General features: G+C 50.2%; 1 protein-coding gene across 1 annotated transcript in view; it reads right to left on the bottom strand.

Moving 5' to 3' along the window:
- Positions 1-7,655: 7,655 nt before the first annotated feature.
- sik1 (salt-inducible kinase 1) overlaps positions 7,656-16,550 on the bottom strand; it is a gene marked incomplete at both ends in the record, with an annotated part of 11,643 nt that continues 2,748 nt past the window's right edge. Inside the window, 12 exons of the mRNA XM_084443542.1 lie at positions 7,656-8,451; positions 8,593-8,622; positions 8,916-9,099; positions 9,504-9,755; positions 10,097-10,301; positions 10,555-10,665; positions 11,101-11,250; positions 11,822-12,102; positions 12,399-12,522; positions 12,729-12,853; positions 13,636-13,797; positions 14,167-14,230. Coding sequence (XP_084299668.1) covers positions 7,656-8,451; positions 8,593-8,622; positions 8,916-9,099; positions 9,504-9,755; positions 10,097-10,301; positions 10,555-10,665; positions 11,101-11,250; positions 11,822-12,102; positions 12,399-12,522; positions 12,729-12,853; positions 13,636-13,797; positions 14,167-14,230 — 2,484 coding nt within the window. The remainder of the gene's footprint in view (positions 8,452-8,592; positions 8,623-8,915; positions 9,100-9,503; positions 9,756-10,096; positions 10,302-10,554; positions 10,666-11,100; positions 11,251-11,821; positions 12,103-12,398; positions 12,523-12,728; positions 12,854-13,635; positions 13,798-14,166; positions 14,231-16,550) is intronic.

Here is a 16,550-nt window from a genome sequence, read left to right as displayed (position 1 = left end):
TTGATACAGCAGCTGCAGGGAATGAGGGGGAGGGGATGAGGGTGAGGGGATGAGGGGGAGAGGATGAGGGGCGGGGGGATGAGGGGGAGGGGATGAGGATGATGAGGGGATGGGGGGGAGGAGATGGGGGGGAGGAGATGAGGGGGATGGGATGAGGGTGAGGGGATGAGGGTGCGGTGAAGTGTCTTTGCTTCAGACATCAGAGTCAGATAAATACAGAACTATCTCATGTAATCAACAAAACCCTTTCACCTGATCTCCTTCTGTCACTCAGGGAAAGTCTGGACAACGTTTTATCTCCACCACGTTGCACTGCGAGAACAGAATCACTTATTCAGAGCCCTCTGAATATTTCATGACAGGTTTTCCTCTCTAAGCACTGAAAACATATTTTGTTTGTATGTGTGTGTTTTGTAAGAAGAAACCTAAAGGTTTCCATCTCTCTCTCTCTCTCTCTTTCCCTCTCTCTCATTCTCTCTCATTCTCACTGACACGCACACACACACACACACACACACGCCGTCTCTCTACAGTAACTGTGTGGTGCCTGTGTGTGTGCTGGCTGAGTGTGTCCAGGGCTGACCTCAGCTCACACACGCGGGGCACCGCCCAGTCCAGGAACAAGCAAACTGAACACACAGATTCACACCCAGCTGTTATAGTCAGACTCATCAGACTCAAATTTTAAAAAAAGATTTAGAACACGACCACACAAACATTTACATTTTATTTAAACCTTTATTTAACCATGTTTGTCCATGTTTGAGATGAACATTGATTATACTGGAGATTTTAAGTGAGCACAGACCAGCCGGAAAGTCTGCACACCCCTTTCACTTCCTCCATGTTTAATTACTGTACAGACTTATTCTAGAATAGATTGAGTTCATTTTTTGTCTCTGAATTCTACGCAAAATAGCCCATAATGACAAAGTGAAAACAGATTTTTAGACCTTTGTGCTAATTTATAAAAAATCTAAATGTAAAATATCACATCAAGTGTGCATACCTTTTGATATGACACCCAAAAGTGAGCTGAGGTGCATTTTGTTTCCACTGATACTGTTTGAGATGTTGGAGTCCATCTGTGGTAAATTCAATTCATGGGACATGATTGGGGAACACCTAGTGTGCGAAATACCCCTCAACATTCTGGGGGTCCCCATCTCCCGTTTGTTGCGCAATACCGCTGTATTGTAAAATGTCTCAATATGCAGTAGGCCTATCATGGATGCAAGCCAAGACAATCAGTCTATAGCCTACATGACAGCACACACGCTCGCGCGTGCACACACACATCATCAATGCTGTCCATCGTGTCCGATGATGACGCTTGCTTCCGGGTGGGGGTGGGGGGTCAGCGACGTTGCCGCTGGTGCCACTTCTCGTGGGCGTTGAGGCCGATCCTGGAGCCGCACACTCGTCCGCAGGTGGAACAGGGGAACCCGGACGCCAAAGGAGTACCGGCCGCCCGCTGGTGTCGTTGTGTGCGCCTCTCAGACATTCTCTCTAAGTTTTTGTGGTGGATTTGTGAGACTGCTCTGGCACAGGTCAACTGCCAGGCTGATCTGTCCTGTGCGAGAGTTTCAAGCTGCGTGGAATTGGTGTTGAGTGCTTTAAAAGGACTTTGGTGTCGTCCTTGTAGCGTCTCTTTTGTCCGCCAGCTGCACGCTTAGCTCCTTGTAGTTGGCCATAGAGGACTTGGCGGGGCAGGCGATGGTCAGGCATACGGATGGTGTGCCCTATCCAGTGTAGGTGTCTCTTGGCCACAGCTGCTTCCATACAGATGGAGTTGGTGCTCTGGAGTATTTCTTTGTGTGGAGCTCGATCCTCCCAGGAGAGGCCAAGGATCTTCTGGAGGCAGCGGATATGGAAGGACTGCAGGTTTGAGATGTGCCGGCTGTATGGAGTCCATGTTTCTGCCCCGTAGAGCAGAGTGGAGACACATATCGCGTTATAAACGGCAACCTTGGTGCTGACCTTCAGGTTTTGGTTTTCGAAAACCCTGCTGCGAAGGCATCCAAAGGATGATGAGGCTTTATTGATGTGGATGTGTATTTCCGTGTCAAGGGAGCAGCATGAGGACAGAGTGGAGCCGAGGTAAGTAAAGTGATCCACGGTTTTAAGTGGAACACCGTTTATGTGGAAGCTGGGGGGTGGTGAGGTTTGGCTAATGAGTTGGGAAATTACTTCGGTTTTCTGGATATTAACTTGTAGGCAAGACTGGAAATGTTGAGTGTTGAGGGCGTGCTGCATTGACTCCGGGCTGTGTGCTACAATGGCGCAGTCGTCAGCATATTGAAGCTCACAGATGCGACAGGACTTTGTCTTCGTGTAGGCCTGGAGCCGCCGGATGTTAAAGAGGCTCCCATCAAGACGGTATTCTAAATGAACACCCTCCTTGTGACCCAGGGCGCAATGGAAGAGGCAGGTGATGGCAGAGAGGACAAGATTGAATAGCACTGGAGCCAGGACACAGCCCTGTTTCACCCCAACGTTCACCTAACAATGCCATAAGAAATTGTATTATCTTATTCATTTAATCAGCTGCATTGCTGCAATATTGATAGGCCTATCCCTAGTGAAAAACTATTACACAAGCACACTTAATACATGTACTTCAACGTAGCTAGCTAACATTATCTAGCTAACTCATTTGGCCACACAGCGTGTAAATATTCATGGAACAGATCGGGTAACGTTAGCTATTACCGCAACACATTTCCGAACTGCAGTTTATAAACAGCTTTGCACGTTGTGGCGTTTCTCAAACCGTACACAATACATTTCACTCTCACATTTGTCAGGCACAAAGTCACAGCCCTGGAGTCACTGGCTGACAAGCAAAAGACACTGACAGAGTCAGAGTGATGCGAAGAGCTCATTAGTCCAGGCAAGGTTGCGTCTACAGATGAAGAGGCTGCTGATTGATGTGTTTGTTCCGGTGTGACCTCGACACGGTATTCCTCTGTGTGTGTGTCTCTCTCTCTGTCATATACGCCATGCAAAGAGATTCAGTCCTGCACGGCAGTTGGACTGGGGGGAGGAGCAGCAGTCTAAACTGGAACGTTGGAACGTCCCCTTAATGGAGCAAAGTTCAGGCCGGATCCCCAGGCAACGCGTCATGAGCTGAAAGCCCTGATTCGGACAATTGATTTCCAATCACATCCGCTGTTGAATGTCACTGCTGTCGTATGGCTGGATGGCTGGAGGATGGCTGTATGACAAAATGGATGCCTTTCTACCTTAATGGAAAAAGTGTTTTATCAATCAATCAATCAAAGCTTTATTTATATAGCAATATAAATAGAAAAAGTGCTTTACACTGGCCACTCATTCATCCATTCACACACCAATGGCGGCAGCTGCCATGCAAGGTGCTATCCTGCTCATAGGGAGCAGTTTGGGGTTCAGTGTGTTGCTCAGGGACACTGTGACATGTGGACAGGAGGAGGCGGGAATCAAACCGCCAACCCTACGGTCAGTGGACGACCTGCTCTACTTCCTGAGCCAGCCTTCCTCGAGTACGTTGTGCTCCCTACCTACTGTTGGATACAGAGCTACAAATCAAATCAAACTTTATTTGCATAGCGCATTTCATACACAGAGGCAACACAATGCGCTTTACAGAGAGCAATGGGGGGAGGGGGGGGGCATAGGTCATCAGTACTGATATGATACTGTGAGGACAAGCGAATACAATAATTCCAATGTACCTGTTCGCTATGCACATGGTCCTCATTCCTGAACATTTTCTTAAGTGTCTTCTTAAATGTCTTCTTAGGAACTTCGTAAGACCAACCCTAAGAAAGATCCCCGCCGGATTCATGAACGGGTGGAAATGTGTTCTTAAACTGCCAAAGTGTTCTCAGCTGTGCTCTCCTTCAGCTGTGCTCCCCCATTGTGTTGCCTTTCCTCACGATTGTCCTATCCCCACTCACCCACCCTCCATGACCAAGACACGACCAGGGTTGCCAGGTCTATCGCATCACCACAGTCGGCTGCTGCATTATCAATGTGCACCAGCTGCTGGGGGGATCTGGTGCCCTGATATATTTGACACTAGCAACCTTATGGCAACTCATGTTACAGTAGCTTTGACCACCAAGTAATCTGTGAATTTCGGTACAGACAGCCTTTTATGACTAGCCTACTGCAGCAGCATTTATATCATGATGTAATCCTCCTATCATTTCAGATGTATTAACAGCTCATAATTAATCACAAAAAGCCTAACTTATCTTGTGTTGCAAAACAGCCTTCTCCTGCTGTTTTGCAAGTTAAATCCAAATCATGCTTGTTGTGCATGTAGCAGCCCGTTAAAGTTGGTTCCTCCAAGTCCCAAGTAACATCAGTAAAGGTGTAGCCTACAGAAATTAATATTTATTCTTAGTACTATAATAAGTATTAACTGCTATCAGTTGTTGTATTAGTAATTACAGTAGTAGGCCTAATAGCAAAACATCATAAAAGAAGTGACATTAACAAATCAGAAATCAAATGTAGGCTACATATTCTTGTCCCTCTGAGCTAGCTGTGACTGCTAGAAAGATGTTGGTGGCTTGTCATCGAAATCTATTCCATATCCTGATAGAGGCCTCGTAGTTCATTCAATTAACATGGGCTTATCAGCACCTTCATCATCATCATTAGCCTACTTGAATTCAACGTTTTATACTCCTGTTTTCTTGTACTACTAGTTCTACAAGCTGTAGTATTTATAGTAGTCTATAGTAGTTTTTATATTTATAGTAGTCATAGTAGTACTATCAGTAGTTGTATTACAGTAATAGCATCAGTAGTATTTATAGTATTTTATAGTATATTTATAGTAGCTAGTTAAATTAGGGTAGGGTTAGCAGTAGGTGAAACTTCTGGCTGCGGCAGCTAGCCCCCCTCACATTTTCTCCAGGAAATGTACTTTCTAGTTTACTACCATATTGTGTAATTAGTGTTAATTTGTAAACTTTGTAATTTTCGTAATTTGTAAATTTGTAACTTGTAATTTGGAATAGAGTATTAGAGTTTTTCTGTATCAAACATAATCTTGGAGCCGGTAGCAACATTTAATTGTGACTGTAAACCGTGTATTAACATCTTGAATATGAATGAGACATCTTAATTGAAGCTGGGATTTGAACACACTCAAGCAACAAAGAGAATGTTTAGGAAATTGATTTTATTCAAATAAATAGCCACATAAATAAACAATCTTTCTTTCTCTGTACTGAACATTCATACACACACACACAGTCAAAAAATAAAAACAACATGGTTCTTATTATTAAAACATTTGACCAAAATGACATCTTACAGATCTGCATCAAAACTGTATGTGGTTCATTAGTTCACACTGTCCACACAGTATAATGACCACTGTGAAATTTCTGAACCCAATACAGAAAACAAAACACTCATAACTATCTCCATTATAAAGTGCAACGATTGCTCTTCTTCTATACACAAAGCCCAACCAAAGTATCAAAATGGGTGTAGTAGTGAGGCCTGTTCTCTTCCTTATGTGCTGGCCACAGACAAGAGCTTCTCTCTCTTCTGAGGGGAGTTTGTTCAGAAAAAGGCACAAGCATCGGTAGGGTGAATTCAATCAAACAGGAAATGTTCGTTTCAAAACATCAACACTGCTTATTTCAGAAAAATCTAATCTGTTGACATTTTAACACCAGGCTTTCACAACACCCTCCCCTTCCCATCATGCTGTTCATTAAGAGAGGAGACGACCTCGCCTGTTTGCTAAATGTTAATAGAGAAATGGTGGACACAGTTGTGTTGCAAATACACACACATATAGATCTATAAACACCTCTAGACATCCTGGCAGACAAACAGCTACCTTGCTACTGACAAATTCACTTCAGGACATTCCAGCAAAAACAAGTAGTATTGCTACAGGTTGTTTTCTTTTTTCTTATTTTCTTTTATATAGAAAAATACAAAAACACCGTACAGCCATAGTCCTGCAGCCCAACCACTGGGGTTGCTGTAGGCTAGACGTCCGTTAACATTAGCTATTAGCATTAGCTGTCAGCATCTGGTGGTAGAAGCAGCATCTCACAACTGGAGCCGAGGAAAGAAGAGAAGAGCCACGACAGCTTGGAGAGAAAACGGTAGTATCTGTTGGTCTCTCTCTACTCTGCTGTTGGTCTCTCTCTACTCTGCTTGACTCTGCCCTTTCCTAGGACACCAAGGCAAATGCGTTGTTGTGAGAAAGAGCTAACTGGTATGGGTCCTCTTTAATACAAACTAATATCTGCGTTTTTGTTTAACAAAAACAGACATATACTTTAGTACCGTCTGTACTCTGCCATACTAGCTCCCTACTGTATGAGCCCATCAAAACATTACTGGATTATCAGTGAAAATTTAACAAATAAAAAATAATCCATTAAACTCCACCAGGCAACTGTTTACGAGTCTGCTGGTTTCCTATGCTCTCTCTCTCTCTCTCTCTCTCTCTCTCTCTCTCTCTCTCTCCCCTCCCTCTCTCTGTCCCTCTCTCTCTTTCCTTTGTATTTCAATGTGAAATATTAGTCCCAAAGTCTTTGTTCTGTGCACGTGGGAGGATTATAGACACAACCTATACATGAGACAGAAACCAGGTGGGGTTCCGATCTCTGATAATGATTGTTGTCTCACGAACAAGTGACATTGTTTACTGCACTGTAGTTCACAAAGGCTTGATTTGACAATGTTTCCAAACTGAAACAGGTTTTTGGACATGAGGAGGTAGAACATAACAGAAGCACTGAAAGCTTTGGGATATCCCACTGTAGGTCACACACACACACACACACACACACACACACACACACACACACACACACACACACACACACACACACACACACACACACACACACACACACACACACACCTGCTTGCTGATGGCTGTACCTATTGTGCTTTAATAGACTAGGACAAGAAGCAGAGGCTCAGCTAATGTGTAGCGCAAACACGTCACAGTTTGTCAAATCACAACCATCACAGCTCACAGAAGGTTGGAAGCATAGGATAGTTCTCACAGCGCACGTTCAAATGACTGCAGAGTACAAAGTAAAAAACAAAGTAAAAAAACAACAACAAAAAACAAAGGAAAAGATTAAAACTTTGGTCACAAACAAAGGGAACCATCAAAGTTCTGTTGTTCAGACTTGGACATCTGGTAAAGTGACACAAAACGGTCATATTGAACATCCTTAAACTGAAGGAGATCACAACTGTGCTCTGGGATCCCCGTGCTTTATTGCTTGTCTGGGTGGGGTGTAGCGAGGATGCTAGGCCGCCTCCTTCCAGAGTTTGCTTATTGCTTAGTCTTCAGCTTAGACGGTCCCACAAAAGCACACACACACACACACCAACGTGCGCTTTGTGTACAAGTTCGTTTCCAGCCTCTGTTTTCCTCCCCTGTCCTCTGTGTTGTCAGTTTGACAGAGGCTGTCCTCCCCTGTCCCCCTCTGTGGAGGCCAGGTACTCCGCTCCGCCAGCCACCTGTCATCTGAGACGCCGACGCAGCTGAAATGTTCCCGCCCGCCCCGGCATGTCCTGTCCCTTGGCGGTATCAGCGGGTGAAATGTTTTTGTCTCTCTCCGGGAAGCCGAGCGGGGCCAGGGAGACCCCCCTCTGACGCAGGTCTCTCCTTACTTCACCATCACGCAGCTGCTGAGGAGCTGGCGGCCGGACAGAACCTGCAGCTCCTGCATCTCGGGGAGCTGGCCGTCCAGCGAGCCGTCCAGCGAGCCCGCGCTCCACGCTCCCGGCACGGGCACCAGGGTGAAGGGGAGCTGGGGCCAGGACTGGGACTGGGCCAGGGCCTGGGTATGGAGCCGGGCTTGGGGCTGGGACTGGGGCTGGGGCTGGGCCTGGAGCCAGGCTTGGGCTTGGGCTTGGGCTTGGGCTTGGGCTTGGGCTTGGGCTTGGGCTTGGGCTTGGGCTTGGGCTTGGGCTTGGGCTTGGGGCTGGGGCTGGGTCTGGAGCCAGGCTTGAGTGTGGGCTTGGGCTTGGGCTTGGGCTTGGGCTTGGGCTTGGGCTTGGGCTTGGGGCTGGGGCTGGGGCTGGGGCTGGGCCTGAGACTGGGGCTGGGGCTGGGGCTGGGTCTGGGCGCGCAGGTGAGGCTGCTGGCTGATGTGCAGACGGGCCTCCAGCAGGTAGGCGGCCGAGGCCACAGGCGACAGCGTGGAGGGAGAGCAGCAGGGCGAGGACGGCATGGAGGAGGACACCTGCAGCGGCGTGTGCCAGAGGGCCTGCTGGAGGGCCAGGCGGCTCAGAGGGTGCTGGGGGGGGTCGGCGTGCACCAGGGGGGAGCAGGGGGCGGAGTGGGCGAAGACGTGGGTCGGGGAGGGCGGCGGCTGCTGCTGCTGGGGCAGGAAGAGCAGGGACTTCTGGGTAGGCCCAGTTGGAGAGGCCTGGGGGTGCTGGTGCTGCATCTGTAACATTCTGGAGAGACAGACAGAGAATACTGTTAGACTGGTGCCTGTGTGTGTGTGTGTGTGTGTGTGTATGTGTGTGTGTGTGTGTGTGTGTGTGTGTGTGTGTGTGCGTGTGTGCGTGCGTGCGTGCGTGTGTGTGTGTGTGTACCTCTGCTGGTGCAGTACTTCCTCCAGCATGCTGCGGTGTGTGTATGTGTGTGTGTTTACGTGTGTACGTGTGTGTGTGTATGTGTGTGTGTTTACGTGTGTACGTGTGTGTGTGTTTGTGTGTGTACGTGTGTGTGAGTGTGTGTGCTTGAGTGTGTGTGTATGTGTGTGAGTGTGTGTGTGTGTGTATGTGTGTGAGTGTGTGTGTGTGTGTGTGTGAGTGTGTGTGTGTGTGTGTGTGTGTATGTGTGTGTGTGAGTGTGTGTGTGAATGTGTGTGTGTGTGTGTGTGTGTGTATGTGTGTGTGTGTGTGTGTGTGTGTACCTCTGCTGGTGCAGAACTTCCTCCAGCATGCTGCGGTGCTCGGGGCCCAGGGACCCCCGGCTGCCACGGTTACAGGAGGTCGGGGAGCACACCTGCCGCGCCAGCCCCTTGATCTTGTTCAATCCCAGAAGCCCTTTGGTACGCGGGTTCTTCCCCCTCACCTGCTGGCGGAAGGCCTTGAGGCCTGGAGGAACACAGGGGTCAAGGGTCATTGTTTGGCCCCCTATGGTACATTTAGCTTCACATGTCTGTTGAGAGCAAATATAGATTCAAGATTCGAGATCTGTTTATTAGCCATGTATACGGTTCACACAAACTAGGAATGTGACCAGGGTTAAGGCATACGTTGTTGCAGACGACACAGGACAGGGTTCAGGACAGGACAGGACAGAGACATGGCGATGCAAAACAGAAACAGTGCATATACAACAAGTGATAGCTGCAGGGTGCTAACCGTTCTGTTAGGCTAACCGTTAGCTGCTAGCAGGCATAGGACTTCAACGGTTGGCTGCTACAGTAACTATTGAAGGAAACAAGTGGCGAACAGCTGTCAGAAGCTGTCGTCACAAAACGTGACTGTTCCCTTACCTTGCGCGACAGAGGTGTCAGAGGACCGCCGGCCCTCCTGGAAGTTGACCGCGTGCAGGGAAGCCTGGATCCGAGGAGGGAGGTGGGAGGAGAGGGTGACGGGGGCCCTGGCTGGTCCCAGGGCTCCAGGGCCCGCACCCGGGGCCAGCAGGACGGACAGGTCCCCCAGAGGGGCCCTCTGGACCGGGCCGAGGGACGAGGACATCAGGCAGCCATCGGATGAGGCTCCGTCTGTGGGGCTGACCACGATGCCTGAGGAAGAGGAGGAGGGGGGGGTTAGATGAAGCTGTGTGTGTGTGTGTGTGTGTGTGTGTGTGTGTGTGTGTGTGTGTGTGTGTGTCTGTGTGTGTGCGCGCACGCGTGTAACCCATATGTTCTCGCCATGCCCAGGGTGGGATTCAAACCCAGGTCCCCTGCGGGACACAAAGTTTTAACCAGCTACGCCGATTAAAAGCAAAGCTAGCTCTCCATCACCCGGGACTGACGAGGACTCTGTTTCACTCGGTTACACGCGTGTGCGGGTTGTCGCGTGTGCGCGGACACGTGACCGGCGGCGTGTCCGCTGGACCGTAACTAGCGTGCGTTCCACTCACAGGGGGGGTTGCACACCTCGGCCAGCGTGTGCCTGCGGGAGGCGGCGGCGGGGGGGAGCAGCGGGGAGGAGCAGCCGCGCACGGCCTCCTCCTCCTCCAGGTCGCGCACCTCCTCGCTGATGCTGGTCTCCAGCAGGTTGTTGGGCGAGATGGAGCGGCTCCACAGCAGCCGGTTCAGACTGGCCTCCACCGGGAACACCACGCGCTGGGGACAGAGGAGCGGGGCTAGCTGTTAGCCACTGGTAGAGGAGAGACCGGCAGGGGGGGTTGGGGGGGGGGGGGGGGGGGGCTAGCCGTTAGCTCCTAGTAGTGGACGACCATTAGGACGGGGGCAAGGGCGCTAACCGTTGTCCGCTAGCTATTGATTTAACTAGTCGCTAGCAACTGTCGGAAGAGAAAAACTTGAAAGCTAACGAGCTAGCTGTTGACAGAATTAGTATCTAATTGGAGTATCTTACCTGGAAGAGGGCACCCTGGTCACACTCCATCTCCGAGAGGACAGGGGGGCTGTATTTGGTGGGGAGGGGGAAGGGGGAGGTTCTGAAGCTGTCTGACGATTCCATGATCACCTGCTGGGAAAGACGACAGACCGGTCAGACGGCAGACCAGCCAGACTGGTCCCAGACCAACGATGACAGACTTTGGAGAAGTCTTCTGCCAACCGAAAGTCTGGAGACGTCACCATTGAAAATCGGCACTAGAACTGATGCCGAAAACCGAGGCTACCGGAAATGATGTCCTCCAGATAAACTGGAGCGGACAATCTAAACAAAACATTCACCTCCCCGTTAGGAAGTACCGCCCTAAAGATGTTGCATTGGTTCTGCAATGCATTTTTAAATTTTATTAAACTATTTCCACCCATCTTTAGCGAGGAAACCCGGACGAACGTCTTTAGTCTGTAGTTCATACGCAGCGTTTAGAGACCGACTCGTGAGTCTGTGGTAGACCAGCGGACCACGTTGTGACCACGTGGTGACAGCTAGCCCGGCCGTGGCGCTCACCTCCGAGGGGGGGGAGTCAGAGGAGCTCCTGGTCCTCTGGGTCCAGGCTCCACACTGCCTGCTCAGCTGCTGGGTGCGCTGCTCCTTCACCCTCTCCAGCAGCAGGTAGTAGATGGCTGAGAAGTGGTTGTAGCTGCTGCTCTGAAGAGACTGGGAGAGGGCGTGCACGTGTTAGTTGGCCCCTTTGCTTACACACATACACACATACATTAACACACATATACACACACACACATACATTAATACACACACACACATACATTAACACACACACATACACACACACATACATTAATACACACACACACACAGACACATACGTTAATACACACACACACACACACACACACACACACACACACTTGACAGCCCGTGCTCGATCTAATCTCTGTTGAGACAGCAGTGAGAGTCTGTCTCCTCAGTGCTCAGTGTCGGCTTTTAAAAGCCATGCCTGTCATCCCTCTAATTCTCCGCAAAACAAGCAGTAAGCCAGTCGGTGCGGAGGGATTTCTGAGGGGGCTTTGACGGTGGCGTCAGAGAGAGAGCATACCTTCCTGTCACACACACACACACACACACACACACACACACACACACACACACACACACACACACACACACACACACACACACACTCAAAGTACTGCTTGCCAGACTAGATTCATCCCTCCCTCCCTCCCTCCCTCCCTCCCTCCACCCACTCATCCATCCCCCCCCTCACCTCGATGGTCCGCTGCCGGTCGATGCCCAGGCTGGTCATGATGCTGAGCACGGGCTCGCTGTAGTCCCCCAGATTGGTGCTGTAGTCCCCCAGGGTAGTGTTGTAGTCCCCCTGGGTGTTGTAGTCCCCCAGGGCGGTGCTGTAGTCCGGCAGCCCGTGGCCGAGGGCCTGCTGGGGGGCCGCCGGGTCCGCCTGCATCCAGCGGTGTTGCTTGATCTGGGCCACGCTGACCCGCTTGGCCGGGTCCACCACCAGCATCTTCCTGATCAGGTTCTCACAGTCTGGGAGGGAGGGAGAGAGAGAGAGAGAGAGAGAGAGAGAGAGAGAGATAGGTGTATATATATATATATATAGAGAGAGAGAGAGAGAGAGAGACAGGGAGAGATAGAGAAAGAGAGATAGAAAGATAGATAGATAGGTATATATATATATATAGAGAGAGAGAGAGAGAGAGAGACAGAGGGAGAGATAGAGAGAGAGAAGGAGGAGTAAATCTCTGTTTTTTGGGGCGTCTTACGTCAGCGCTATGAGAACAAGCTCTATGACAGAATGTCCATTTTTGTGGGCGTGGTCTTACCCTGCGACATGAAGAATGGGATCCTGAAGCGCCCCTCGGTGACCCTCTGTCTGAGAGCCGGCAGGCTGGGCCCGTCGAACGGCAGGGAACCGCACACCAGAACGTACAGAACCACACCCAGGCTCTGCGGAGAACCGAGGGGAACACAGAAAACGTTGTCAACGCCACAGAACACTGTACTCATCAACCCGTTGCATGATATAACCAATAGAATTAAGGTTACTCAGAGCGATATTTTTATATTACTTATATTACTATATTACTTTATATTCGAGTATTCCAGATGGTTCCGTGTGTATTTGTCCCGGGCGCCATGTCGGGCGGTCTTACCCAGATGTCCAGCTGAGGGCCGTCGTACTCCTTCCCCTCAAACACCTCCGGGGCGGCGTAGGGGGGGCTGCCGCACCACGTGGACAGGGGCTCGCCCGCGCTGTAGAAGTTCCCGAAGCCAAAGTCTACAAGAGAAGGAGGGATGGAGGGGAGAGGAGGAGGAGGAGGAAGAGGAGAAGGAGGAGGAGTTAGGCTCGTTAGGTGAAACTCGTGGTTGTTTGTTTGTGTTCCTTGTTCTCAGGCTCGGTGCCCAAAGTGGGAGAAATCTTGTTTGTGAGTTTCTTGTTTAACGCAGTGTTTTAGTTACTGTAGCTCCGTAATCCACTTTAATGGCCGATTAGAGGAATGATAATATCTGTCCTAGAATCACCCTGAGCTCCAACACACACGCAGATTGTTCGGCTGTGAGAAAACTTTGACATTTAGAGATTTATTTGGTTAGGCATATTCCCTGGTATTTTGTGTGCGTGCGTGTGTTCCTGTTTGCATGCGTGTGTTTCCGTGTGTGTGTCCGTGCGTGTGTGTGTGTGCGTGTCCATGTTTCCTGTCTGTCACACAGTCTCTCTGTGTAGAGCCAGCTGGATCGCTTGACTGCTCCTTGCCTCAACAGATTCAGAAAAACCCCCAATTCGTTCTATATTCCCGTCCATGTTCAAAAGGACCTATTATGCTGTTCTCATCCCTCTCAGTCAGCCCGCTATTAAAGGGGAAGGTGATTAGGCTATTAAAGGGGAAGGTGATTAGGCTATTAAAGGGGAAGGTGATTAGGCTATTAGTGAACATAATATGTCCCAATGGCGTGGGGGGCGACGCTAGTATCTCCTAACACTTCCTTCCATATGTGGACATGAAGGCGTTGGTCTCCCCCAGGACGCCCCCCGGAGGCCACGGTAGGAACAGAACGTACCGGCCAGTTTGATGTTCATGTTGGCGTCCAGCAACAGGTTCTCGGTTTTCAGGTCTCGGTGGACGATGTGGTGTCGGTGGCAGTAGTCGACGGCCTCCAGGATCTGCCAGAACTTCCTCCTGGCCTCGTCCTCGCTCATGCGCCCGTTAGAGGTCAGGTAGTCTGCAGGAGGGGGGCGAGACGGGGGGAGACTGATTTAGACTCGCTGGGACTGTTTATTTTTTTGTCAACTGCTACAGTGTATGTTTGGGGTTACAACATGCAGTGTGTATTAATAATGTGTATACTGCCTGTGTGTTGGGCGGTGTGTGTGTGTGTGTGTGTGTTTGGGAGAGGGAGGGGGGTTCTCTGGTAGATCTGGTGTCAGGGGTGAACAGAGTGACACCTCACGTCAGCGGAGGATAACATTTCTGTTGTTTTGGATTCCAGGCGACGAGCAGATCGAGTGTCAGTCCAGCTCTATTGTTACGTCAAGCCAACAGCGTCACGGCCCCGTTCGCTAACAAAAGGGAAGCGGAACCCGAGACTCACCGAACATCTCTCCGCTCTTTGCGTACTCTGTCACGATGTACAGCATGTCTCTGGTCTCCATCACCTGCGGGACACAAGGGGGGAGGAATGGGGGTGAGACAGGAAGTGGCTCTGAAGACGCTGACATGGAGCCCAGTGAGACCTGGACACTGGCCATCTCCCTCTCTCTCTCTCTCTCCTCTCTCTCTCTGTCTCTCCCCCTCCTCTCTCTCTCTCTCTCTCTCTCTCTCCCTTTTCTCTCTCTCTCTCTCTCTCTGTTTCTCCCCCTCCTCTCTCTCTCTCTCTCCCTTTTCTCTCTGTCTCTCCTCTCTCTGTTTCTCCCCCTCCTCTCTCTCTCCCTTTCTCTCTCTCTCTCTCTCTCTCTCCTCTCTCTGTCTCTCTGTATCTCCCCCTCCTCTCTCTCCCTCTTTCTCCTCTCTCTCCTTTCTCCCTCTCTCTCTCCTCTCTCTCCCTCTCTCTCACACCCTGAAACACACAACACATACACACACACACCCACACACACACACACACACACACACACACACACACACACACACACACACACACACACACACACACACACACACACACACACACACACACAGGCTTTCCATGATATGCCCTGTTTCATAAGATAGCTAGCAGGCACTTCCTGCATGCTCTTTATTTATAGGATATGAACACACACACATACATACGCACACACACACACACATACACTCATACTGACACAGACACACACACCCACACCCACCCACATGCACACACACACACACACACACACACACACACACATACACTCATACTGACACAGACACACACACCCACACCCACCCACACGCACACACACACACACACACACACACACACACACACACACACACACACACACACACACACACACACACACACACACACACACACACACATCCCAGCTTAGACCTAGCCTATATCACCAGTTGTCAACAGATACTACAGTATCTCTTTCCTTCTGGGAAATAGCGCGACACACACACACACACACACACACACAGACACACACACGCACGCACACACACGCAGACACACACACAGACACACCCACACACGCACGCACACACTTACGTAGTGAGAGAACTGTAAGCAGAATCACCAACTGCGCAACGTCAAAAGAGAAAGCGAAAAGAACAGGAAAGACGCAACGCCGCCGCCCCTTCCAGGAAACCGTGGAAACCTTCCCACACGGACAGAAGCTTCGGGGAGAGCGAGCGTCACACGACGCAGAGACACAAACCCTCTGTGATTAACTACAGCTGCCTGGGAACCCGGCCTTCATCACATGAATTAATTACTGCTTTTCATTTCCCTAACCTTCTCTGTCAGACTGCTGCTTTTTCTAAAGTGAACCAGAGACGGATTTTGGCAGGTAGACCGAAATAGACAGACAGACGGACAGACAGACAGACAGACCGATGGACAGACATATGGTGAGAGAGGCAGACAGACAGGCAGACAGATGGACAGACATATGGTGAGAGAGGCAGACAGACAGACAGACAGACAGACAGACAGACAGACAGACAGACAGACAGACAGACAGACAGATGGACAGACAGATGTTGAGAGAGGCAGGCAGACAGGCAGACAGATGGACAGACAGATGTTGAGAGAGGCAGGCAGACAGGCAGATGGACAGACAGGCAGGCAGATGGTGCGGAAGGGTTGGAGGGAAACAGAGGCGGTGTTTATCTGGGAGATAAGGCGCACTCTAGTCCCCGGGAGCCTGGAGGTGAGACTGACATGAGGAGAGAAGGGAGAGTGAGAGAGAGATAGAGAGAGAGAGAGAGAGAGAGAGAGAGAGAGATAGGGAGAGAGAGAGAAAGAGGGAGTGAGAGAGAGATAGGGAGAGAGAGAGAGAGAGAGATAGGGAGAGAGAGAGAAAGAGGGAGTGAGAGAGAGATAGGGAGAGAGAGAGAGAGATAGGGAGAGAGAGAGAGAGATAGGGAGAGAGAGAGAGAGAGAAGGTTGGCACCCCAGGGCCTGGTGTGTGTGGGGGGGAGGGAGAGAGAGAAAGAGGGAGTGAGAGAAAGAGGGAGTGAGAGAAAGAGGGAGTGAGAGAAAGAGAGAGTGAGAGAAAGAGAGAGTGAGAGAAAGAGGGAGTGAGAGAAAGAGGGAGTGAGAGAAAGAGAGAGTGAGAGAAAGAGAGTGAGAGAAAGAGGGAGTGAGAGAAAGAGGGAGTGAGAGAAAGAGAGAGTGAGAGAAAGAGGGAGTGAGAGAAAGAGGGAGTGAGAGAAAGAGAGAGTGAGAGAAAGAGGGAGTGAGAGAAAGAAGGAGTGAGAGGGGAATCGGAGAGATTAGAGAGAGAAAAGCAGGAGTGTCTTCCAGACAGATGGAGGAGGGGGGGGGGGTCTGTGATGATCTGC

This window comes from Borostomias antarcticus (assembly GCF_949987555.1).
Source record: "Borostomias antarcticus genome assembly, chromosome: 9".
NCBI classification, from domain to species: Eukaryota; Metazoa; Chordata; class Actinopteri; order Stomiiformes; family Stomiidae; genus Borostomias; species Borostomias antarcticus.
Note: the sequence above shows the minus strand (reverse complement) of the source record. Positions and strands in the feature narration are given on the sequence as shown.